Source organism: Oreochromis aureus, linkage group 12 (assembly GCF_013358895.1).
Source record: "Oreochromis aureus strain Israel breed Guangdong linkage group 12, ZZ_aureus, whole genome shotgun sequence".
NCBI lineage: Eukaryota > Metazoa > Chordata > Actinopteri > Cichliformes > Cichlidae > Oreochromis > Oreochromis aureus.
This window is the reverse complement of record NC_052953.1, coordinates 31,574,541-31,600,111: the sequence shown is the minus strand read 5'-3', so window position 1 is coordinate 31,600,111 and position 25,571 is coordinate 31,574,541. Positions and strand designations below refer to the sequence as shown.

Here is a 25,571-nt window from a genome sequence, read left to right as displayed (position 1 = left end):
AGTGGGCTACACACTGAACTTGGAGGATGGAGACAAAGTATAAATCTTATTGTGTTAGTATCGATCTGACAACAGTACTAATGTTTGTATCGATACTGTCGATAATTGGATCGATCATGTTTGTCTGCAATCAAGTAGTTGCAGACAAACATAAAAAACTATATGGGCAACTGTGGCAATCAGCTCACAACCAAAGCAATCACTGAGAGGGTTTTTGTGCAGCAGGCAAACTCTGCTATCAAAATAAAACAGGAAGTAACTAACTAAACACTAACACGCACAAACCTGACATAGAGAGATGTGAGGGTAAAGGTTAGGAAAATAACATAGGCGACTATACAAAGTAAACCCTACCCAGAATACTAATGTTGAACTGAAATATATGAAAGTCAAATACAAACAATAAACTAACTAAGAAACAAATACAAGTCCATGAAAAGTCAAAGCTCTGGTTCATGGTATTTTGCCTCAGGCCATGAAAATGAAATATGACATTTGGCACAGCTGCATCAGAAATTGTTTTGTTATTGCACAACTACAGCTATATTTGACAGTCATCATGGCTTGTTTTATCATTACACCCAAGTGTACAACAGGCTAATGTGGCAGGATATACTTTTATTTAATCACACAGACAGAAGCAAAAGGCAGAAAGTCTGAACATCTTAAATAACTGAATAAAAAGCACGAGTTGTTTAAAGAGTCCTCTCCCTGCCGTGGGTTGCAAAAAGAGGCACAAACAAGTGAAAGGAAGAAAGCCTGCAGTGCTTCATCCATTTGTCAGATTGTCTATTTGTCCCCGGCATATCTCCCTGTTTTTTTCTTTTTTTATTTGACCTTGGTTTATTCTAAGACTCTTGTATGCAGAATAAATGCCTTTCACTGACTAAACTGACCAAAGAGTCCTGTTTTTGTGTCCTCTCTACAGCAATCCATCAGACATGTCTGACATATACTGTTATTTATTAAACAGATTCCCCCCTTTTGGATTTTTCCAGTGCAACAAAACATAAAATAAGGATAAAAAAAAAATGAGTAAACATAGAAAAAATAGTGGTTTCTCACACTCCATCTGAAATGTCTGTTCTCCTCTGCCTCCACCTACAGCTCTTCTTACAGACTCTTATTCCTCTGCCTCCATTTCCATTCAATGCTTTTAACAACTTTCTGATCACTCTTGCTGCCTGTGAACTCACAATTGACTTATTTTGCTTAATTAAAGCAATAGCAACAAGCGTGACCAATTGCCAGTCGTCACGTTTATTAAATGTCATTGTAATTGTGTTTAGCTTGAGCCTCCATTCATCATTATTATTATTATGAATCACAGGTGTATCATGCTGGTCTATGAGAATGTGTTTAGTATTCTGAAGAAAATTTAAAAAACAATCTGGAAATTGTTTGTAGAGACATGTGGGGACATCGATATGAGTTATGAGTTATGTCTTTATGTGGCATTTGGCTCTCCAGGTATCTACCATGCCTAGCTCCAGACAGCACTATGTGACAAATTTCAGGTGGATGACATTTGTGGTCAGACCAACAAAAAAGGGAAAAATTAAATCTTAGTCAATAACAAAAATATTTCTGAAGTAAAAGATATCTGTGGTGGCTGTGGTTCAGGTGGTAGAGTGACCCTTGAAGTGACCTTGGACAAGATAATAAACTCTGGGTTGCTCCTGGCACATACATTTGTGTGTGTTGACTGTTATTTAAAAAGTGCTTGGGTATAGATAAAACCACTATATGAATGTGTGTGTATGTTAATGGGCGAATGAGACTTATGGGAGAAAGTGCCTTGAGTGCTCATATTTTTTAGAAAAGCGCAATTTACTATATTACACTTTTCCCCAATCGCTTTAGTGCAATTCACACATCATTGTCACCACTCTTAACGCAGTCTCAAATCAGTACCACATTTCCTCATCCACATTAGCCTCATTTTCAGTGGGATTAGCCTCATGCTGTTACAAGTATAGTTTCTATGCATACTTCAACTGAAAAAAAGTAAAAAGAAACTGTAAAACAAACTCACCATTTGTAAAACAGTTTGCATAATGAAAACGTATAGTGTAGTTTCTACTTTCAATGTAACGTTTTGCAATTTAATTTCATAGTTTAAACTAAAAATGTAAATTTTGGAACACACCAGACGTTCACACTAGTCTCTCAGGCAGAGAGATGATTGCTGTTTTGTACATGTCCCTCCCATTCCCGCAATGAGCAGCGAGAGCCAACGCGTACAAACCGACGTTGTGCCTTAAAGGGGAGGTTACTGAGTATTCACATAACTTTACGCATGATGCACCACGCCTCCTTACACAACAGTAGCTACCCGACGCATTACAGATTTTCATTTTACCTGAGCTGATCTCCACACACACTTATCTCTCAGGAAATGTTCGGAAACCATCAATCACTCTTAGGAATATCATTTTTTGAAACAGAGTTGTTTGCCGAATGACTTGAACATCTTGTTTCAACAACAACTGTTTCTGTGGAAAAACTATCTTGTATTTGGCAACACACAGAAAATTGAATGCCTTAGATTTTTCTTCGTACATCAGTTAATTTGCAAAGAGGTGAATTTTAAGCAAAAAGTCACACCACAGCAGATTTGTGATAAAATGTAGTATACATGGCATTATAAAGGCAGCAAACATCTGACACCAAAATCCTTGATTCAACAATAAAACTCACATATCGGGGAGATGGAGGTCAATAAAATGTAACCACTGTGAGATTCATTAACTACTCTGAGTTGTTGGATCTAAGATATAACATCTGTGCTGTGGTAATGTTTACTTTTGCCATCTGTGGTGCATCAAAAGTGTTTCATGGTACAAAATCTGTTTTAATGAGATGAAAGCGAGTAAAGTTTTTGCCAGAATAATGAGATTCATTAAGTTGTCTCAGGACAATGAGAGTGTGGTATAGAGAGCCAGAGTTAGTTCTCTAGCAACAAAGCTCCGAAAGCCGACCAATTTATGTCAGTAAACACTAAAACAAAGTATATTTACTCCTGATGTAATACTGCTCCAAACACTCTCAAATGTATTTTCACAGCAATTCACTTGTAGGCAAAAACTCAACAAGTGTTGCTAATGAGGTGATGGAAGATGGATGGTTTTCTCTGGGAACAATCTAAGATGCAGAGGAGGAGGAGAGGTAGGAAGACAAGAGCAAAACAAAGGACAGTACTTCCAGATGTTTTTCTTCGTGGAATGATAATGAGGGACGCAGGATAAAGAGCGCAACCCAACCTCAGCATAATCAGGTTGCCCTGTGTTGTACTGAAACATCTGTGTACAATGCTTTTTACAAACTATATAGGGCATGGCGGTGGTTCCTTACTGCTTTTACTGCACTTACATTTGGTGCTTTGTTTGTGTAGGATTGAATGAGTGCCACTTGTGTATGGAAGGTCTGAATTTTCAAGCCTTTATTAGTCCCACACGTGGGAAATTTGTTGGGTCACGGCAGAAAGTGGACAGTGCAAAGTTACAAGCAGTAAAAATTAAGAAAAACAATGAAATAGAATAAGATAAAAAGAATAACATACTATATAAAATAGAATTACATACTATGTTTTGTTAGAAAAATTACACTTAGTGGTATTGCACATATGTCGATGTGTGTGCACGTCTGTCTGTGCATGTGTGGTCATCTGCGAAGTCTTTTTCTCCGAAGTTTTCTAAATGTAAGTAGAAAAATGTCATATTTGGGGGCTTAAAAGCTTACTGGGTAGAGCAGGCAGCCCACATGCTGTAAAGTTAATGCAGAGGCCCGGGTTTGAATCTGTCCCGAGGCCGAATGTGTTACCATGTTTGTCTTATACCAGGTCTTTGGGTGGTATTAAGAAAGAATGGGGCAGTTTTAAGAAATGTGAGACAGCATTTGGGAAAAACTACTGTTTTTTTCCCCAAATTTTCATCAAAGTAACTGCACTTGATGAACTGATTTATATGTGCAATAGTTTTTGGTGCTGATCTGCACTGAGTAAGTGAAAAAAAGATGTGTGATATGAGGTTTTTGTATGTGTCAAATTGGGTTAATGTGAGTTAGATTTGCATGGTGATAGTTCTGTGTAAGATATTGTTCCATCATTTTACTGGAGACCACAGGAACTTCTTCCCTTCAGATTCACTCTTGGAAGTTTTGATCTTATCATACATTTTGTTGTTGTTGCTAGTGGCAACATTGTTTAAAGATAGGAACCAGACTTACTGAGTTTTTGTCTGAGCAGTTTCAGAACAAAAGAATGTGAAAAGCAACACATTTCTTATTTTTCTTATTACAACACCTGGTCTGCCCACACAAATTTCCATTTGATCCATGCCCTTCAATCAAATCCCTCTGGTCACATACCGCCGTGACCAAACGTAACTTTCGAAATCATTCTATAAATAGATGTTCGCGTGATACAAGGATCACACAGAAGAGGGAGCCTACGATGCTATCAAGTGAGTGCATACATACACCAATACTTGTTTACAACTCGTTTAATGAGAGAAATTTGGATTATAAGTGCCAGGTAGGCTGTTCCAAGCATCTTTGAAAATGTGCTTTTTTGTGTGTTTATTTCCTTGTTTGAGTTGTTTATTATTGAGATACTGGATAAAATTTGGAACCTGCCTGAAGTGAATTTTATACACTATTGTACCTTGTATAAAAATCACAATCTGCAAAGTAACTACAAACGGCTGAGAAGTTGCATTCCTATTGTTTGGTTCATATCTGAAACATCTCTTTACTGTAGAAATGGGCAGATCAATCCAAATATTGATAGCATCGATTAAAATGCTGGTTTTGGTATCAGATCGATACAAGCACGATAGGACTGATATGCTGTCTCTATGTTCTAAGTCAGGGGTGTCCAACTCCAAGCCTCAAGGGCCGGTGTCCTGCAGGTTTGAGATATCACCCTGGGTCAGCTCACCTAAATCAAATGATTAGTTTATTACCAGGACTCTAGAGAATTTTAAGACATGTTGAGGAGGTAATTTAGCCATTTAAATAAGTTGTGATGGATCAAGGGCACACCTTAAACCTGCTGGACACCGGCCATTGAGCCCTGGAGTTGGACACCCCTGCTCTAAGTTCAGTGTGTAGCTCATTGAATTGTGTTTATTGCGTTATTTTATGCAAATGAAAAAATACTCCTCAAACATGCACTGTAAAAAATGTCTGAATCTTTTTGTGTTGACTGTCACATGTATTATATTTATAGCCTATAGCACATTTAAACAACAGAAGCTGACCCAAAGACAAGAACGTTTAAATTCCAGTTTCAAAACACATGAAAGGCTGAACGGTGTACTTTGTGGTAAGTATTGTGGAAAGTAAAAAAATCGTAGTAATTTAGTGGTCATTAAATTCTGTTATGAATTTGGAAACCGATGATGATTCATCTCATAACACTCTGCCCTACCCATCATCGGCTGTCTTAAAAGTAACAGTATCAGTATTGATATTGGTATCTGCAATACTGGCCCTGTATTCACTTTGTATCACTTCGATACCAAATTTTGTAGTACCTCAGCACTGTTGTTCTGTAATTTTTTGGGGAAACGTGATAACAACGCGACATCTCTGCAGCCAATCGGCGCCCTTCTTTCTCTCTGACGTCACCACACTACCAGGTCCAGGAAGCTGGAAGTTTCACTAGACTTTTTTTGTACAACTCTGTTTTTAAAGACGAGTTTAGCTTACGAATTTAAGACAAGCTAGCACTGTTGTGTGTTTATTATTTAAGGGAGCTGTGTTTGTATTTACTTTCTCTGTAAGTCAGTAGAGTAGGAGGACGGGAAGGACGTAAATTCGCCACACATCCCTGACTAAAGATGTCAACCTCGAACCCTCTGGCTAATTACAGCACGGAACTCCATGATGACCAAGCAGATAAAGTGAGTATTGGCGTTCAACACTCCGCTAGTTTTGTTTTGGTGGCTAACTCCAGTATGGTGACGTGACATTTGAACTTGATACGTCTCAGGAGGACGTGAAACCGGGGTCAAACAGGTCGCTAGGCTGTTAGCATGTATTGTTTGCGTCTTATTACTTCTTCCTCTTTGGCCAAAAGTCTGCCGTTAACTTAATTAACCCCACTTCATTGCTCACACTAGAGGTGGTTAGAGCAATGCATTGGGTAACAGGACTCAATAAAGCTTATTACGCACTCTATAGAGAAGACAATGTCATATCAGGTTTCGTCAATGCAGTGTGTGTGTGTGTGTGTGTGTGTGTGTGTGTGTGTGTGTGTGGTGTGTGTGTGTGTATCCCTTTCCAAGGGCGTAGATTTGGTTTTGGCATTGGTGGGGACGGATGATTCAACCACCAAACCCTGCCCTGTTTCCCCCCTTTTGTCTTTGCTTCTTGATAAAAAGATGGAGAAATATACTTGTCTACATATGCTATTCTACATGCTTTTAAACCATTTAAAATTACAATTCATAGTTTTATATGTGAATTATAAATGTTAAATTACTATTAAACAAATGACTAAGTATTTTAGACTTTAGTTTACTTCAGCCATATTCCATATAAATCAGGTATCATACAAAAATAAAAACAGCTTCAAATACAGTCATGACAATAAAAGAATACGACTTTAAGGACTTAAGAACATTACTTCAGTTATAGTACACCAACATCTCTTATACATTAGCACTAAGGGAACACTGAATGACCTGGTGGTTTTGTCCATAAAACTACTCATCTAAGATTACCACAAAATTATTATTATGTGCTTGATGTGCCTCACCTTTGGCCCTGGCTCTTCCCCTCTGACTGCACTAGGACATATTGCCACTTGATAAAATAACACATTGATTCGGTGCCATATAAAAAGTGAGACTTGTCAATTCAGAGTCTTTGTCAAATGTACACTAATGAATCAATTTACATCAGCAGCCTAACAATTGTCATGATAATAAATACTAGTTAATCTATAGCACCAAATCATCAGTCAGTCACCTGTGACCTTGCCTCTTCACCTCTGTCCGAGCTACAACATGGCAGAGCTGCCTCGGTCACCTGATAAATAACAGTGAGACATTCCAAATACATGCAGTCACACATGTGCTTCAAATACAGTAATGAACCACCAAGTCATCATCCAATTTCATCTGTGATCTTGTATCACCATTACTCTCTGAGCTTTGTGTTGGTTCTTCTGTCACCTGACAAATAGCACATACATGACAATAAGAATAAAATAGCTGCTTCAGTGTTTCTGTCAATTTGTACAGATCTTGACTCATCAGTAATGTTTGTAGGGTGAGTGCATTTTAAAACAATTTGTGCAAACTGCACTACAAGGTGGAATATTTGCAAAATCATGACTACCTCATGATATATTGTCTCAAAAATCAACCCTATGAATATGTCAGTACCATTAGGATGAAATTACTGTGTCACCAACATTTTAACATTAGATATAATTTTAACAGCCTCTGTAAACTAATATCCTGGCTTGCTCGAGGCTGCCGTTTTCTCTGACACTTTCAATCAAAATTAGAAATGCTACTCTGGGAGACTGAGATAACTAATAGTGCTGCCTGTTGTGCAGTTAGTTTCCAAAACACGTTATTCATGGTTACATACAATTTTGGACTCATGTGGGCCAAAGCCGGGCATAGCCTGTAACGTTATTATGACGGACACATTTTATGAGTGAGCTTGACTTTAAGTGACTTACAGGTTTCTTTGAAAAATACTTTCTTATATCCAGGTTCTTCCTTTTTGCTGCCATCCTCCTCTCCTCCTTGCAGGTCCTCGCAGCGCAGGCTTGCCGCTGCTAAAACTAAACAGAGCTCCCTGAAAGGCACAGCCAATCACATTGGCCATATTTGTCACATGAGGTAGGACTCCAGTAGCGAACGTAATTTAAATCTTTCTGCACCGCTGGGTGAATGAGACGTTGACAGATCGTTGTTTTTTTTTCTCTTTCTATCGGGTTTGTTTTCTTTACTCGAAGAGATCAAATTATTGGTGGGGACAATTCAATAATCGCTGGATATTGGTGGGGACATGTCCCTTCCGTCCATGCCAAATCTACGCCCTTGTCCCTTTCTTACTCTCTGTATGGGGAAATCGTTAACGCCCTTTTCTTGGAAGAAACGGTAAAGTGTGGAAGACACAGACATTTTTCCTGTTCAGGGAAGTAAAAACACAGTAAAGTTAAAAACTTTAGTGGTTCCTGTCATTTGTGTCCCATTAAGATCAGTGAGGACATACCTATAGCGCTATATGAAATCCAATCCATTATTAGGGCCCGAGCACAAAAGTGCGAAGGCCCTATTGTATCTGCTCTGTTTCTTATTATTATTATTATTATTATTATTATTATTATTATTATTATTATTATTATTATTATTTTTCGCAAATGAATCGGCCTTTTGAGGGCCTAAACATGCTCGAAAACTCATGAAATTTTGCAGACGCGTCAGGTCTGGTGAAAATTTACGTATTTTAATGTCCGTAGACATGTCCAGGGAAAATTGGCTCAGTAGCGCCACCTAGAAAAATGAGAAACGCGAGCCCCGAGATGGGTATGACCTACATGTATAAAACTCGGAACACATATCTAACGTTCGGAGACGCACGTAAAAGTCTATTATGGCCATGTCCTAAACCCAACAGGAAGTCCGCCATTTGGAAGTGAAGGTGACATTTTGGCTCTAATTTTGCCATTTCCATGCCTCGAACTTTTGCGAACTCCTCATTGGAATTTCATCGTACAAGCTTCATATTTGGTCAGTGTCAACTACACCCCTGGGCCATGTTAAATTGCGGAGCTTTTGAGTTTTCGGGTTACTGTGAGGCCGTGGCGCCACGGCGAATTTCGATGACTCGCCATGAAAATCTTATTGCCTCTCGTTCTGTCATACATTGTCCGACCTTGACCAAAGTGGACACATATGATAAGGCTCCACCCCTGAACATATTTCAACTGCCATATTTGACACCAGGGACAGCGCCACCTAGTGGGAACAGGAAATGTCATGTTTTACACTTTGGGGTACAGTATTGTAATGGGTGACATCTGCAGCCTCAAATTTCTCCAGGAAAGCCTTAAGGAGTTGGTCTTGGGTTACAGAGAAACTGTGAGTTTTCGCTGAAGGGTGTGACCCCAGCAGCATGGCGAACATTGAGGTCTCGCCATGAAGAAACAAATTAGTGTAACTCAATGAAATCCAATCTGATCAGTACCAGATTTTACAGGGATGATGTCAGACCCGCCCTGAACAGATTGATATGCCCATTGTCAGGAATACGTAGAGCGCCACCTAGTGGCACCAGGAAATGTCATGTCTTTCATTTTGTTGTACTGATTTTCACAGGTTCATCGTGGCCACCTCAAAAGCGGTGAATATCACCATCAGTCCCTCTTGATGCTTCAGTGAGAAAATTGTGACTATAAACTGAACGGCGCACCCTGGTGGCAACACAGTTCACCATGAAAGATGAAGTGGCTTTTGAGGGGCTTGAAAAGTTTAAAAGTCTTGAAATTTGGCGCACACCTCTAATGTGATGAGGGATTTCTTTTATATGTTCATTTTCCTTGAACAGCGCAAAATGGCTCCACAGCGCCCCTACAAAATTTCAAAACAACAGCCCCTGCTCTGTGTTTTATGTATGAGTTTGAAACCTGGCAAGCTTATTGGAGATATCAAGATGTACAAAAAAGTCTCTTGGAGCAATATCCCAAATCCAACAGGAAGTCAGCCATTTTAAAATTAATGTGTAAATTTGGCGACATTTTCCCTCTTTTCAGGCCTCATACTTTGACGAACTCCTCCAAGGGATTTCATTAGATTTACGCGATCTCCTGTGTGTGGAATCTAAAGACCTTTGTGATGTTAAATTATGAAGCTTTTACGTTCAGGGAAGCGGGGTGGTCATGGCGGCACGTGGAGTTTCAATCACTCGCCAAAAGCAGTAACCTGCTGTCGCTCAAAAACACAATGTCCAATCTCTCCCAAAGGTCGCAGGCGTGATGAGACTCGAGCTCGGAAATGTTTGTTATGCCATTTGTCAGTAATGGTTAGAGCGCCACCTAGTGGGACGACTATAATAATGGTTGAATGAGATGAAATTTTAGCTGGTGGTTAAATGCATGAATTCCATCAATGTGACATCAGATCGGAAGCGCTGGTTTTAGGTGTTGGGCTTGGCTCGACGCGCCGGGGGTGCGAGGGCCCTCATATCGCTGCTTGCAGCTTTAATTATTATTATTATTATAGCACCCTCCCATATCATCAATAAACCTGTGTTTTAACTGCTACGACTTGTATTTTATGCTCTTGATGGTTCATTTATAATAGGAAAAGGCCATCATTGCTACAGAAATCTCCAAATTTTATTTAAGAAATTTGCAGTGTGCCCAAAACAAAAGAAAACAAAACACTTAATAACAATAAAACAAACCCAGGTTGGCACAGTGGAACGGTGATTAGCACTGTTGCACCACAGCAAGAAGACCTTGGGTCTGAGTCACCCATCTGACTGGAGCCTTGCTGCTTGGATTCTGCATGTGCTCCCTGTGTGTGAGTGTGGGTTCTCTTCAGGTACCTCGGCTTGGCTCCAGCCCCCTGCAAACCTGATTTGGATAAGTGTAAGAAAATGGATTAATGGGAAAATAAAATCATCTACAATAGGAAGGTTACTATAGACGTGGTATTTACAGCTGCTTCCTTATTTCCCAAGGGATGGCCACAGCGGATGTGCGCAGATGTTTGATTTGGTGCAGTTTTTATGCTGGAGGCCCTTCCTGATGCAACCCTCCTATTTATTCAGGCTTGGGACAGGTTACTTAATGACATGACACCATAAAATACAAGTTTACAGTATTATTATATTGTCATTATACATAATATTTTCAAAAATATTTAAATTTTTAAGGCCAGCCCCTTAATTCGAACATGTTCTGTTTGATAAGTTAGTGACATGCTTTGGTAAAGTGACTGCGTTATGCTGTTAGATGGGAAAATCTGTCTTGACTGAGATCAGGCAGATAGCTTCAGTCTTCTGCACAACTTGTTCTTTTCATGATGCCCAGAGGCTCACAGTTAAAACACACGTCATCATTTGTGAAAACACAGGGATGATTAGCAACCCCAGTACAAAGACTTCCTGTGACTGCTTCAAATTAAAAGCCTGCAAGTCACAGGACTGTAACATTTAAATGATAGAACTTTCTTTTTAGGCTAGCCCTTGCATACTAATAGATATAATCTGTACTTTGCCTACGAGACTGTATGCGAAAGATGGGTGCTTAGTGATTAGCTTATGTAAGCAAGTTAAACTGTATGGGTGAAAATGCACATGCCTGATAATTACTGTTAAAGAATAGCGTAATGACACTTAAATTTACTGCCATTTCAGACAGTGTAATTCCTTTTGTAATCCATTTTGAATAATCTTTTCACTACTTTTTCATTTCATTACCTACGGTTTGACTTCTTATTCAGTGTTTCTGGTGGTAACCTTATGCAATCTGTTGAAATAGCCAAAACGAAATTACAGCATTTGTCCTACGTGGTAGTACAGCAGTATTGCCCTTGGACCTTTTGTGCTGATTCTTTTTGATTAATGGCTGAATGGAACTCATTTGGCCTTTTGTTCTGTTGTTCTGCTGTTTTCTCCTATTGTTGCACTCCAGTCATTCCTGTCATTTAAACGGGGAATTGTATGAATTGATGATTTTCCTTGTTCATAGACGCTACCATTCATCTACGAAACCTTTAACAGCTTCTCTTGCTGTGAGGCTTCTTACTCACACTCAGCTTATAATTACAAAACGTGAATTGGTCTGTCAGATACTCCTGCTGAGGGGAACATTTAAAGTTGGTTTGGGAAATATTCAGACCCCTTCTCTTTCTAAATTTAATTTTAATTGAATGAATGAAGTATAAATTCCCATGCCTTTAGACTTATTAAACCTTTAATGACAAAGTAAAAACCTGCTTTTAGACATTATAGTAAGAACCTTGCAATAAAGCTTTGTAGTAGCCCCCTATAGTGGCCAACCAGAGGGGTGGGGAGTAATTTCAGGGTTTGGTAACATACTGTACAGTGTGTGTGTGTGTGTGTGTGTGTTTTTTTTTTTTTTTTTTTTTTTTTTTTTTTTTTTTTTTTTTCTTCTAAAGCATAAGCTTAGCTTAGTCATGTAACTGTTCTGTCACTTTCCACAAAAGAAAACGGTACAAGGCCTGTGAAGAACACATACAGTTATACTGTGGAGGACGGGACAGTCACGATCATGGTTCAGAACTGTTCTGGGAGCAGATAATGAGTCTTGATAGCTCGTGACTTGTATGAGATGTGTAGCTCTCCTCTTCAGAAGGATAGGAAGCGCTGTTTACAAGAGGTTAAAGGCTGCTGTAGTAGGGCTGTTCGATATAACGATATATATCGGATGACGATATGAAAATGTCTATCGTTTCATTTTGCGCTATCGTTTGTTTCGTGGTGTCACAAAATAAACTGTTTACGGCAATATTTTTTCATTATTTTGATGGTCACTGTAGTGGCTATATTAATTTCCTAAAGTTCTCTCTTTCTCTTATATTTAATATAACCACACTACAGACGGACAAGCGCTTGTTTTTATGCGTTGTCGTTAGCAACAACGACGGTAAAACCACCGCATGTCTGCTTGTTTATTTTCCACATAAACCTTTCACAATAAAGCTCAAGATCCTGTTGAGACTTTTCAAAATAAACTGAATCACGTGAAAGATGCAGAGTATTTACGGATGAGAAGCAAAAAAGAGCCGTCAGGTGCTAAAAAATAAACCTTAGACTCAAACGTTAGAACAGGCTTTTCCCCGCAGCACGCTGTGTAATAAATACTCACAAAGAAAACAGTGGCTGTTACAACCTATGTCTAAAAATATATAGTTTCATGCATCAGTTAAAACACTCGACTCCAGGTACGCGACGCCCAGCTGGAAACACTTCACGCAAGTCGAGCTGCCCGACATTCACAGAATTTACAGAAAATGTTACATTTTTGTGATTTATATCGTTATCGGACGACAGATGTCTTAATATCGGGATATGAGATTTTGGTCATATCGCACAGCCCTATGCTGTAGCCCATCTCAGCTGTCAAAGGTGGCGAGGTAGTAGGATAGTAGGATTCCCAATGGGCAAGTTCCTGCCGCAGGGCGCCATAAACAGCCATTCACACTCACATTCATCCCTACTGCCAGTTTAGAATCACTGGTTAACCTAACACATATGCCCTTTTTCACTTTCACAGGAAGTAAAGATAATTTTCAAGATAATTTGCGCCTATTGAGGAGTTTAAAGAAGCGTCGATTTTATTATTCTAATAGTGTAGTCTTCCTGTGGTGTACCAGTTGGAGAGAAAATTAAAGTTGACAGAGAAAATGGTTGATAAGATAAAGATTCTTGCATCTATCAAGATGACAGTGCTCCTCCTGGGTTCTAATCCAGTCAGTGTCAACAGTTCATACTGCTCCCTCATTCACAAGGGGTCGCCACAGCAGGCAGCTCCACGTATTCGATTTGGCAGATTTTTGCACCAGGTGCCCTTCCTGAGGCAACACCCCAGACATGGGGAAGTTAAAGCTCTGAATAACACCTGCTATTGATCCTCTCTTGAGGTCAATAAAGAGAGTTAAGTTTGAAAGGCTAATGAAAGACTCTCAATAGCAAATGCAAATAAGAGGTCAAAGAGGGTACCTCTGGCTCTACCAACACTGAACAGGTTGGAATAGAGACTGGAGCTTTGGATAATACCTGAGCCTAAAGAAGTTATGATGTTTTGCCCCTTCTCAAATCCCTTCAAAGTATAGAATAAATATCTCCATTTTACTCTATAAAAAGCTGTTTCCACGCTCCAGGAAAACTAATACCTGTGGGTCTGAAGAGTCTGAGAAGAGATGGATAATACTGAGAAAGCCCCTTGCATTGAAAAAAGAAAATCTATTTTTAACAAAAGTGTCCTGTTTGGTGCCAGGGAGCACATTTAAAAGTGAGAGGTGTGAATCTGAGCAAAGATTTTACCATTCACATTTGACTGAAGTCAGTAAGTACTGCTACAGAGAAAACTTTTTTTTTTTTTTTTTTTAAATGAGGTATTAGAGAGATCTGGGTTACATGCAGTACATGCACTATACTTTGTTGATAAGAAAAATGCCATATTCGTTGAGAAATTCGCTCTTTTAACTCAGTGGAACAGAGACGCATTATACAAGCCATGTGAAGAATCTGCAGCTGTATTTTTATGTACTATGCACTTATGTAATATCACTGTGTGTGTGTGTGTGTGTGTGTGTGTGTGTGTGTGTGTGTATCAGCCTATTTTCCTGCCGAATGTTAGTCTCTTCCTTTCTTGAAGTGGAATTTCCACTTTCATAATAGTGGTGTGCAAGGACTACAACATTGAATCCATTGTGTTCCCTAGATACACAGTCCAACCCGAGGACCACGGTGACCTAGTACCAGAGTTGAGTTGTTGAAATGGGCTTATTTTCGTCAATTTTCGTCATAGATAGTTTTTCTCTAAAATCTTGAACAATACGTATTTTTTTTTTTGTTACATTCTTGCTTTAGCCTTGCTCCAGACTCTTCAGTTTGCCTACAAAATTTTGTAAAGATTTTGAGAATAACTTTCATTTCTTTCTTTGTTGGGACGTCTAAGGCGTGGTGTGAAACATAAGACCCGGGGGGCAGAATTGGCCTGGTAAAGACTCCAGTGCGGCCCACTAGATGGTTTTGGAAAATGTGAAGGATTTTGGACTTTTAGCTGTTCTCATAAATTTCACTATTTGTCCCACTGATAAAGACCTCCCCCGTGTACATTCATGCTACACGGAAGTAATAAAGTTATAGTAGAGGTGTTAAATGAATAGAAAGTTCCAGTTCTTTTAGAAGTCTCTCTTTTTTAATATGTCCACAGTAAAATAAATGAATACAACAGGACATTTTATGTGAATTAACAAAAACATTCTGCTTTATGACTACAGGACAGTGTGGGCAAATTTCTTCCACTTTAAGCCCAGTATTAGTTCTGGTGACAGATTTCTTTCATTTAATGCAGCAGCAGTACTTTATCACATAGAGAAACTGAGACATGCTGAAATTGCACTTCTTTTTCTTATATTTTCACATCTAGGAATTAAGTGACTGTAAAGTTAAACTACTTCACACTGACAGAAAGGGATTTTCACTGGTCCGGCTCACTTCCATGCTCTCAGGTGTAGGATACCTCAGTATGGACACAAGTTTGGTGCAAAAAGTAGCATCTTCTATACAAAATGTATAGAAGTGAAGAACAAAGTGTCTTTTATGTATTGAAGCAGCTGGAGCACACCTTGCGTCGGGAGTCTGAAATATTGAGCTATACAATGTCAACGTCTTCAGTTACCAGTTGGGGAACTAGAAGAAGTCATTTGGCATTTATTTTTGGTACACCTTTAACATGATGATGCTATTTACGCTGTGTTTGTATTTGAGTCTGTGTGTGGGTTTTTTTTTTTCTCAACACTGCAATACAGTTGACAGGAAGCTGCATGCTATTAAGCAATTATCCCCTTGAACCCTGCCAAAGAAGGCTGTAATGCATGTTATATTTTCTGATGCAGACTAATCTAAGTAAAGTAATTAATTAATACTTTGTTAATTAATTACTTATTTATTTATCTAGGTCGACAAATACCTTCACAACCTCCAGCTGTCAGATAAGACTTTGATGGACGTGTCACTACGATTTCGTCGAGAGATGGACAAAGGCCTGTGTAGGGACACCAACCCCACAGCTGCTGTCAAGATGCTGCCCACATTTGTGCGCTCCACTCCTGACGGAACAGGTAATACCTGTTTCACGTACAGGATACTGTTCATATGAGACTGTAAAGAGTTGGTGTAAATGACGTGTCTAGTGAAAATGTGTTCCTTGAAAAAGGGGATTTTGTCTTGAGGCAAGATGTTCTCATCTCAAACCAAAATCTAATCAGATAATTCATTCTTTAGGGAGTAAATCAGTGTAACAGGTTTTTATCTAATCATAAACACAGCCTGACATGAGGGAGTTTCTTTTTCAAGGCAGGTTCATCTAAGGGCATAAATATAGAAAATTACACCACTGGTACTTTCTTCTAGTGCCCAACTGATACAGGGTTTTTTAAGCCTGATGTGAACACTAATATTTGGTGACGTCTAATATATCTATTTATGTATTTATTTTTATAAGACAGATGAAACATGAACAGATATTCCTTACATTTGTTGTATGTGGTTTTTATTTATTGACTTGTTACATTGTGCCTGCGATAACTTAAGAAGGAAGTCACCTAGCATGTTCACATTTATCCTGTTTATCCTTATTTAATCATGAGAGTGTCTACTACAAGGGTGAGGAGTAACACTGGCAGCCACCAGTAAATAAAATATATATATATATATATATATATATATATGTATGTATGTATTTTGTCTTCTGCATGAAGCACACATGAGTTGACATTATTGATGAGTGTGTTTTTAATTACAGCTAGAATGATATATGAAGTAACTGTTTGACAGAAATTAATTATTCACTTTCCAAGAAAAAAAACAACTTATAAATTATAAATTTAATGTGTCGGCAGTGCGATAAGAAGACATTAATTTAGCTTCCTGGAATTGAAATAGGACTTTTTTTCTGACTGAACAATAGATTATAAAATAATATTTCATAGCAGCCTTGTTATCAATGCCAAACATGCTATTAATAATGTAGAGTAATATTATTGTGGGAAATTAAAGCACTTTTTTAACATTTATTTTTTGATATATCGGGAATATTCTGGTTGATTGTGAGTGTTGTGCTGTATGTAACTCTGTGTTTATTCTTTTGTTGAAAGAACAAGGAGAATTCCTGGCCCTCGACCTTGGTGGATCAAACTTCCGAGTGCTTCTGGTCAAAGTCATGGGTAACGGCGAGCAAAAAGTGGAGATGGAAAGTCAGATTTACGACATTCCTGAACACATCATGAGAGGCAGCGGGTCCGAGGTAAAAGGCGTTTCACATTATGGAAGGCTAATTTATGTTTTTTCTTTTACCGTGTGCTTTGTTATCGCTGAGGTTTACGAGCCATGTACGAAGAAAGAAGCACGCACATTGACAGGAGAAATTGGCCTCACCAACCCAAAAATGACAATTAAATTATCATTAGTTTATTTGAAGTAAATCTATACAGTGTGCGTACAATCACGGTAAAAAGAAAAGACTATGTCTTTCAGTTCTAATGACATAAACCCTGATCCCTACAGTGTGCTAGAATGAGGTAAATACAACCTCAGATGAACAATTACACATGACATTTTATACTGTGTCATTATTTATGCTCAAAGCCTAAATGTAGAAGCAGCGTGTGCAAAAATACACACACTGCATCATTCAATAACTTATAGAACCACCAATTAATAACTTAAAATAATAATTTTCAATCTCTCACATCATTGTGGAGGAATTTAGGCCCACTTTTTGCAGGTGTTCATTTCTTAACCGCTCTCTTAAGGTTGAGGACTGGACTTTGAGTGGGACACTGGGACCTTGATTCTTTTCTCTTTCAGCTGTTCTCTTGTAGATATGCTGCTGTGCTTGGGATCACTGTTCTGTTGCAGAACCCAACTGTGCTTAAGCTCTAGTTGTTAACAGATGACCTTATAGTTGACTTTAGAAAACTTTTGGATACAGAGGAGTTCATGGTTGATGCAATGGCCTTGAGTTTGCAACTCTGCCAAATTAATGTGTGCTCACATGTTCTTTTCAGAGAGATGTTTCTCCTGGCAACCTTTCCAAGCAAGCCACATTTGTTCAGTCTTTTTCTAATAGTGTTGTCATGACCTTTAACATTGAACATGCTCACCTGAGGTCTGTAGATTCTAAAATGTCTTGTGTTTTCTCTGAGCATTGAATTTACTATGATGTTCAGCTGCCTTGAAAGTTTTTCCCATGTGAATAATCTTTTTCACTGTAGAAAGAAAAAGGAGTTCACATTGTTTGGAAAAGCCCTTCCAGCCCTTCCCAAACTAATGGACAGCAAGCTACTGAAAACCTCTGCTTTCATAGACATGCTCATACTTGCTGATGATCAGTTAAGTACATTTGATTAGCAGCACCTAGTATTTTGGCTTCAGTTCAATAATGACACACTGTAATATGGATAACTTTTTTCATATACAGCGGCCAATCGCTATAAAGTGGTTCACCTTTGGCGGCCTCGCTGTTTCGCGGATTTTTTGTGTGCAATTTTGCACGTTTTTTTGTTTGTTTGTTTGTTTGTTTGTTTTTTACAGTGGACTGTGTTCTGCGTCCTGATTGGCTGTAGCCCATTGTCAATCAATCTCGTGCCGTGTCTCCTGTACAGTACAGAATGCGTTCAGCTTGTCAAATTTACATAAATCTGCGATCGCTAGCAGTGTGACTCTGAAGTGCTGTACTGTATGTTTGTAAGTTTTCTTCCCAACGAACACAACAATGTCGACAAAACGTTTTGCACCATCAAAGGCACCTGCGGTAGCACCCAAAAGGCAGAGGACGATGCTAATATCGCAAAAACAGTTGGACTTCTGGACATGCTAACAGAATGTACAAGTTACTGTATTTTTCAGACCATAAGGCACACCACATTATAAGGCACATTAAGCGAAACAAAACAGTCAGGTAATTCATTATGTTGAATTCTCTGGCAGCTGCTCTATTCCCATGTTCTGGACCTGAAAACAGGGTTTGATCTTTGGTTTCATTCTATAATATTTTACCCTTTTTTTTCTACAAAGGTTTGAACTTTTAGAGCATTTAAACAAGAGAGAAAAGTGTGAAAATGTTCACGCCTGTCTGAGAAAAGTGTATAAGTGTGTAGTGAGGGGTTTGACAGCCTTAAAACATCTATAATAATTGTAAAAAACAAAGGTGGCTACTTCGCGGATTTCACCTGTCGCAGGTTGGAACGTAACCCTCGTGATAAGCGAGGGTCCACTGTAGTAGATTTCATCATAGTTAAACTAAATGTCCTAAACACAGGAAATCAAAACATAACACTGTGTAGGTTAACAGTGGCCTAATTGTCATGGACACAGCAAAATAAAACAGCTGTCAGACAAACAAATACACTCAACTGCAAATATTTTAATTAGATATTAAAAAAGTTAGTTAGAAACTAAAGAAAAATAAAAGTTTTTTGCAAACTGGCAGACTGGGTTTTGGCAGGGTTGTCAGAAGTCATCACACAACAAACTAAAAACAGACAAATATGACAGATGCCAAGACCATCATGAATGCCAGCCCCTGCTGAGCCCTGTGGCTTTCTGTAGTGTCGTATCCACAACACTCGAAGTGTCTTGCAATTCCCCATCCACAAGCAGCCATTTTCATGGCCTCGGGATGGAGCAAGGTGAAGAGTGAAAAATAAAAAGCTCAGCAGTAGGTTGGGCTTTGAAAGAGAAAGAGAATGCAGTCTATATCAACACTAAATTAAAGAGAGCTCCATCTCCCCCGAAAACCACAGGTGGCCTGAATCATGTAGCTCAACATGAAAACCAAAACAACACACTAATTAACAACCTCAGTGTCGCTCTTTTAAGACTGTTGAATTGAACTCAGTGCATGAAAGAGATCAAATGCTTGGTTTATAAATTTTAATAATATTGCAATAACAGTTAGGCATGTATAATTATCCTTTGTTTGTTTTACAGTGACAAAAAAATCCTCACGTTTTATTTTAATGTTCTGTAATTTTATTTTGCATTTAACATCATACTACTGAGTATTAAAGGAGAGCATTACTACAAAGCAGCAGCCAATTGCTGCCAATCAAATGTGCTTATTTAATTGTTTCTCCATAAAAGCAGAGGTTTTGAGAGTTTGCTGCTGTGGAGCATCCAGGTGTGTGTTAACACAGGGCCCACAATCTTCCCAGGAGTGGATTTCCTAGCAGATTCATGCCAGTGTTTATTAAAAGCTACATGCCAGACTCTGCAGGGCTCATTTAGCATCTTAAATGTTAAAGTTTGTGTCAGTACAATTAGAAAAAGACTGAACAAGTATGACTTCTTTGGAAGGGTTATCAGGAGAAAAGCTCTTCTGTTTAAAACAAACATGGAGCAATAAAACTTATTCACTCATGTGTGTTCGCACAAAACTGTCCATAAATCGTGCATAAACCTGGTGTTTATAAATATATTTGTACCTGGAATTGTTTGTACTTTATGATCACATTTAAAAGTGCCTCTAACCATGTGTACAGACAAATGAATCGATGTTTTTTTTCTTTAGGAAATTTGAACAAAAGTCTTTAAAATGCGTGTTTTGCGTGTAAAGTCATTTTTTGCGCAGGGAAAGAACTTTTCCATGCACGTATTGGTAAATGCGTAGCAATGTCCTTTGGTCCCATGAGACCAAAGGGGAGAAGTTCTACCATAATGCACAGTGCCACATTTAGCAAAAACCAAACACATCAGCAATAACACATTATACCACCTGTCAAGCATTGGGCTTGATGTGGGCTTGTTTTGCAGCAACAGGACCTGGGCACTTTCCAGTCATTGAGTTAGTAAATGGTAAATGGACTGATTCTTATATAGCACTTTTCTACTCTCCCGGAGTACTCAAAGTGCTCTATACAACAAAGCCATGGTAGCTAGCCATGAACTCCTCTGTATACCAAAGTATTCAAGAGTCAATTGTGAGGCCATCTGTCTGACAGCTAAAGCTCAGCTGAAACTGGGTCATGCAGCAGGACAGTGATCCCAAGAACAGCAGGAAATTTCCAACAGAATGCCTGAAAAAAAGTCAAGGTTTTCAAATGGACCAAATTGTAGTCTTGAGCTGTGCATAAAGGAATGCCAATGTAAAGTTGAGTGGGACGAAATTCCTCCACAAAAATGTTGATAAAGTCACACAGAAAACTGTTACTTCAGCTTATTGCTGCTACTTGTGCTTCTACAAGCTACTTAATTCAAGGTGTTGAACTGTAAAGTCCTTTGAAAGCTTTCTTTATTGCATGCCTGTGTTAAGATGTTGCTTTACAAGTGCCATAGCAAAGATGTGGTGAAGTGATGTATAAGACCATGTTAACCTGTTCTTGACAGATTTGTTAGTAGGATTTAAACAGCTTCAGGACTCCTAATAATGTATCACAAGGTTCATTACACCAGCAGCATTGCTAGTTGGATGAACAGTGCACACATGCATGGAAAATTAAAGATGCAATTTTTCATCTCGCACTTAATAAGAAAACTGACCTTTCTTCTCTTGTAGTTTTTTGACCACATAGCTGATTGTCTGGCTAACTATCTGGACAAGATGGGCATGAAGGACAAAAAGCTTCCTCTGGGCTTCACCTTCTCGTTTCCCTGCCAGCAGACTAAGTTGGATGAGGTGAGTGATTTAAAAGTTCTGCCCTCAAATCACAGATTTGGATGGATTTCAATAAAGTTTCAATTTCTGTTTGATTAGAACTCTTTTTTTTCTGTGTTTCGATATATAAAGAGTTGAAATTGTTTAAAATAAATAAAATTCTAAAATAACACAATTACTGTTACCATTTCAAGTTTGACATTTTAGTTGTTTCTGAATGACTCAGATTTTTGTTTTTGACCTCTTCAGAAGTTCAAACTGCTACCATACTTTAGATATCTCCTTTAAAGTGTTGCCTTTCCAGATCTGTGGCTCCTAACTGTAGCAGGGAGATATCTGGTTTTTAGAAACGTCTTGTCTGTACGCTTGGCTGGTCATCTGATAACCATTCTTGTCTGGACCACCTCAGCGAGAAGAAGGGGATGCGGAGAGCAGCGGTGCTCTGCCGTTGCATGAACTGGGCCTTTATTTTTTGTTCTTTCAGGGTATTGAAAATAGTGTGAAGTTTCTCTAATGGTCCTCTGCTGTCAGCTTTTACTTGCAGCAGTCAGTGAGAGCTTCATCACACTACTGCTTTTCTTGGGTTATTACGTTGGCATTCTTTCTAACTCTTCTTTTGCTGTGCAAAAAGTGATGCGGTCCAGTCTGTGAGTATCTGGACACTTGCTCTTTGCGTTCTTGTTGGTTTATTTCTTTATTTTACTACATTAAAGTGCCAAGTCTCAGTTTGTGTAAGTAAGGGAACAGCTGTGTGTTATATGTAACAGTTTTAACACAACACATTTGCCATTATTATGACAGCTCACTTCACTCAATAAGTTGCAAACATCTTCAACATTTACTGATATTGGAGTTTTCATCCTTGTTTCACATTCTCAGCAAGTGCTGTGCTCCTCAACTTAGAGCAATCATGCTAAAAAGCCCTTTGTTTGCTTTGGCCACATGTTTTTAATGCTTAATTGTATAATATTTATAAAATCTAGCTGATTCTTAGCATGCACGATGTTTTTGTGTCCTTGTGCATTTTACCTGTTGCTTCCATCAGCAGTGAAATATTCAATAAATGGCAATATCGCAGTTCTAATTTGACATACAGCCAACCTCCTATGCTTTTCCAAAACCACCTGTATACTTAAAATAATGGTTTGGGTTATGAGACTTTTTTCCCCTTCAATTCAGTTTTTTCTCTTTCCATCTTTTTAAAGGAAGCTCATTTTAATCATAAGTAGAAATTCGGTTTATGGAGGGTGGATGTTTTCATAAATTGGCCCTAAGCGTACATCTTCAGGAGCTTTTTTTTTCCCCTGTGCACTCAAAAGGTTTTTTCTTTTTGTCCACCATGCAGAAGACTTCCTCAGCCTTTGCTATTTTCTACTTTGTCTGTGCACCCTTGTGCAACAGATGAAACAAACTGATGTCTCTTGTAGATTTTTTTTTCTTTCTTTCTTTTTTCTTTCTTTTTTTTTTTTTTTTTAGACAATTTGTTCTTCACGTTTTCACTTCTCAAATTGACAGATAACTCCACCTCAGCCTAATATCCAACCCTCACTCAGCTTGAACCCACAGGTGAGCACCGTCCTCCATAAACATATGTTTAAACGACACGCAGCTTCCTAAGAAGGTTTTAGCAAACTTCCGACACAGTTCAAGTACGTTCAAGTACTTTCAGACACAGTTTGGTGAAAGGGCTGAATCCTAAACGTATACGTGCCTATATTAAAACTGAGACTTGGTACTTTAATGTTGTCTGTTATATTATTTTAGATTTAATGTGCAAACCTGTTTTTACAGTGAAGATGGTCACATGTCTTTGTGGCTATTGCAAAAATACGCAGTAAAACTGGTTGCAGCAGACATTTGAGGAGGCATTCAGTCTTCTGTTTTTTTTTTTTTTTTTTTTTTACAAGATTTACATTTTTTTTAGACTAAAAGAACACAAAGTTCATACATTTTAAAAGTGAAATTATTAGTTAGCAGAAAATTACTCTGGCTTTTTTTTTTTTATTACCAGCTGCCAGTTGCTAAGTGACCTTTCCCGTTTCGTATTCCTCTGTAGTTTGTACTTGATGACTAACAGATAAAAAAATAAATGGGAAACACGAAGTTTCACAGTGCTGTGCTGAGTTCAAAATCTGAAATCATACCATCAACAGAAAGGTCACAGTCTCCTTTTGCCTGTGATGCACACAGCCCTGCACTGAATGTGTCACCTGAGGTAACATGTTCACTGTCACCACACATGACCTCAACACAAATCAAACTACTTAGTTTGGACTGTATATGGTGCCCAAGGTAATCCATGATTAACTTGGACTGTGAACATATTTTAAAAGTCTTCATGGTGGACTGTCTCTGGGCAGAATATAATCCTTCCAGCTTGAAATTTCTTATTGATAATACTCATTAATTTTGCTCTGAATAAATGCTAGTTAGAATGAGCAGCTTTCATGTCCCAGACATTTTACCAGGCTGTGTCATGGAAGTTTATAAAAAGATAAATGTTTATTTTTGCTTTTATAGGGTAATTACCACCTGCTCTTTATTTACTTTGCTGTTTTAAATGTCCACATTTTACAGGGAAGAGTTAGCATTTAGTCGTTGTCAGGTTAAGTTATTATAAACACAGTGTGCATTGCCACCTGAGTTGGGGACTCTTAGAGCCAGCGATGAAGTGTGTTTCAGAATTTAGGTGATTTGTAAATCACTGTGGTTGATTCACTCAATCATTCTGAGTCGATGAGGTGTGTAACAACTCTGAGCAATATATCATGAAATTATTTTTTTATTGACTTGTCCTGTTGTTGTGTTTTTTTCCATCTGCAGGCTGTTTTGATGTCTTGGACTAAAGGCTTCAGGTCAAGTGGGGTGGAAGGACACGATGTGGTCAGCCTTCTGAGAAAATCCATCAAGAAAAGAGGGGTAATTATCCAAATTTATAAACACTTGAACATTTGGAAAGGTATTGAAACCGTGCTAATTAAGTGTAGCTGCAGTTACATTCACTGGCCTGCCACTGTGTTAGGCACACCTTAGTAGTACTAGTTTGGACGTCTTTTTGCTTTCAGAACTTAATTCTTGATAGCATAGATTCAGCAATCGTCAGGAAACATTTTGGTCTGCACTCCCGTGATATCATCACAGTTTCTGCAGAATTGTCGGCTACATATCTGTAATACAAATGTCCTGTTCCCCTGCATTCCATTCCCCTGCATGGTGACTGTGGAGGCCATTTGAGTACAGTGAAATCAGTGTCATATTCAAGAAAACCAATTTAGGATGATCTGAGCTTTGACACATGGCATGTTATCTTGTGGGAAGCAGCCATCAGAAGATGGGCACACTGTGTTCATACAGGGATGGACATGATCAGCAACAGTACTCAGGTACTGTGGTGTTAAAAGGAAGTTCAACGAGCAACTAACAAGAGGCCCACAGGGTGTAGAGCAGAAAACTCCACCCTTCTTTACACTCTTTTACAACTCTTTATGAACAGTGGTAAAGACAAGACAGGAGAAACACCCTTCAACCATGTTATGAATGTTGGTTTTTCATACTTTGTCCACCAGAGGCCACTGTGCAGCTTTCCTATTTGTATCATTTTTGAAACAGCATGAATACAACAGAAAGTTGAGACAGATATACTGTAGATCAGCGGTCCCCAACCCCAGGCCATGGACCGGTACTGGCCCATGAGACGTTTGTTACCGGGCCACGAGAGTTGAGGCTCGGATGTGAAATGTATGGTTTTCAGGGTTTTAATCATTTCTTAACGTTATTTATTTATTTATTTTTAATCGTTTTTATCGTTAACTCGGTTTCCCTGGGTCTTTTCCCATGTGTTATGAATAAATCTTTGTTTTTCGGTACCGGTACTGGTATTATTTTGTTGTATTTATCCGCGACACCTTAGAGTCTGGTCCGTGAAAATAATTTGGGACATAAACCAGTCCGTGGAGCCACAGCACATATTTCACATTAGAAAAATCACATGGCAGGTTGATAATTTTTCCTGCACTCCAGGCATAGTGGACTGCTGTTTGTCCCCATCAGTGTTTCCCAACCTCTTGACTTTATGTAATTTCTTCTTCATATTTCACATTTTAGAAAAATCATTTATTAGGCACACCACCAAACAAAATGTAGTTGTTACAAAACGCCCGGCGTTTAGAGCATATTGATAATTTTTCCCTGC

General features: G+C 38.6%; 1 protein-coding gene across 2 annotated transcripts in view; it reads left to right on the top strand.

The window, feature by feature from the left end:
• The first annotated feature begins 5,611 nt into the window (after positions 1-5,611).
• hk2 (hexokinase 2) overlaps positions 5,612-25,571 on the top strand; it is a 45,502-nt gene continuing 25,542 nt past the window's right edge. The window contains exons 1-6 of one of the 2 annotated variants that reach the window (XM_031742775.2): positions 5,612-5,906; positions 15,683-15,845; positions 16,881-17,029; positions 21,281-21,400; positions 22,895-22,945; positions 24,203-24,298. In XM_031742775.2, the coding sequence (XP_031598635.1) occupies positions 5,844-5,906; positions 15,683-15,845; positions 16,881-17,029; positions 21,281-21,400; positions 22,895-22,945; positions 24,203-24,298 (642 nt within the window). In that variant the 5' untranslated portion in view covers positions 5,612-5,843. The remainder of the gene's footprint in view (positions 5,907-15,682; positions 15,846-16,880; positions 17,030-21,280; positions 21,401-22,894; positions 22,946-24,202; positions 24,299-25,571) is intronic. The other variant, XM_031742776.2, reaches the window with a different exon arrangement.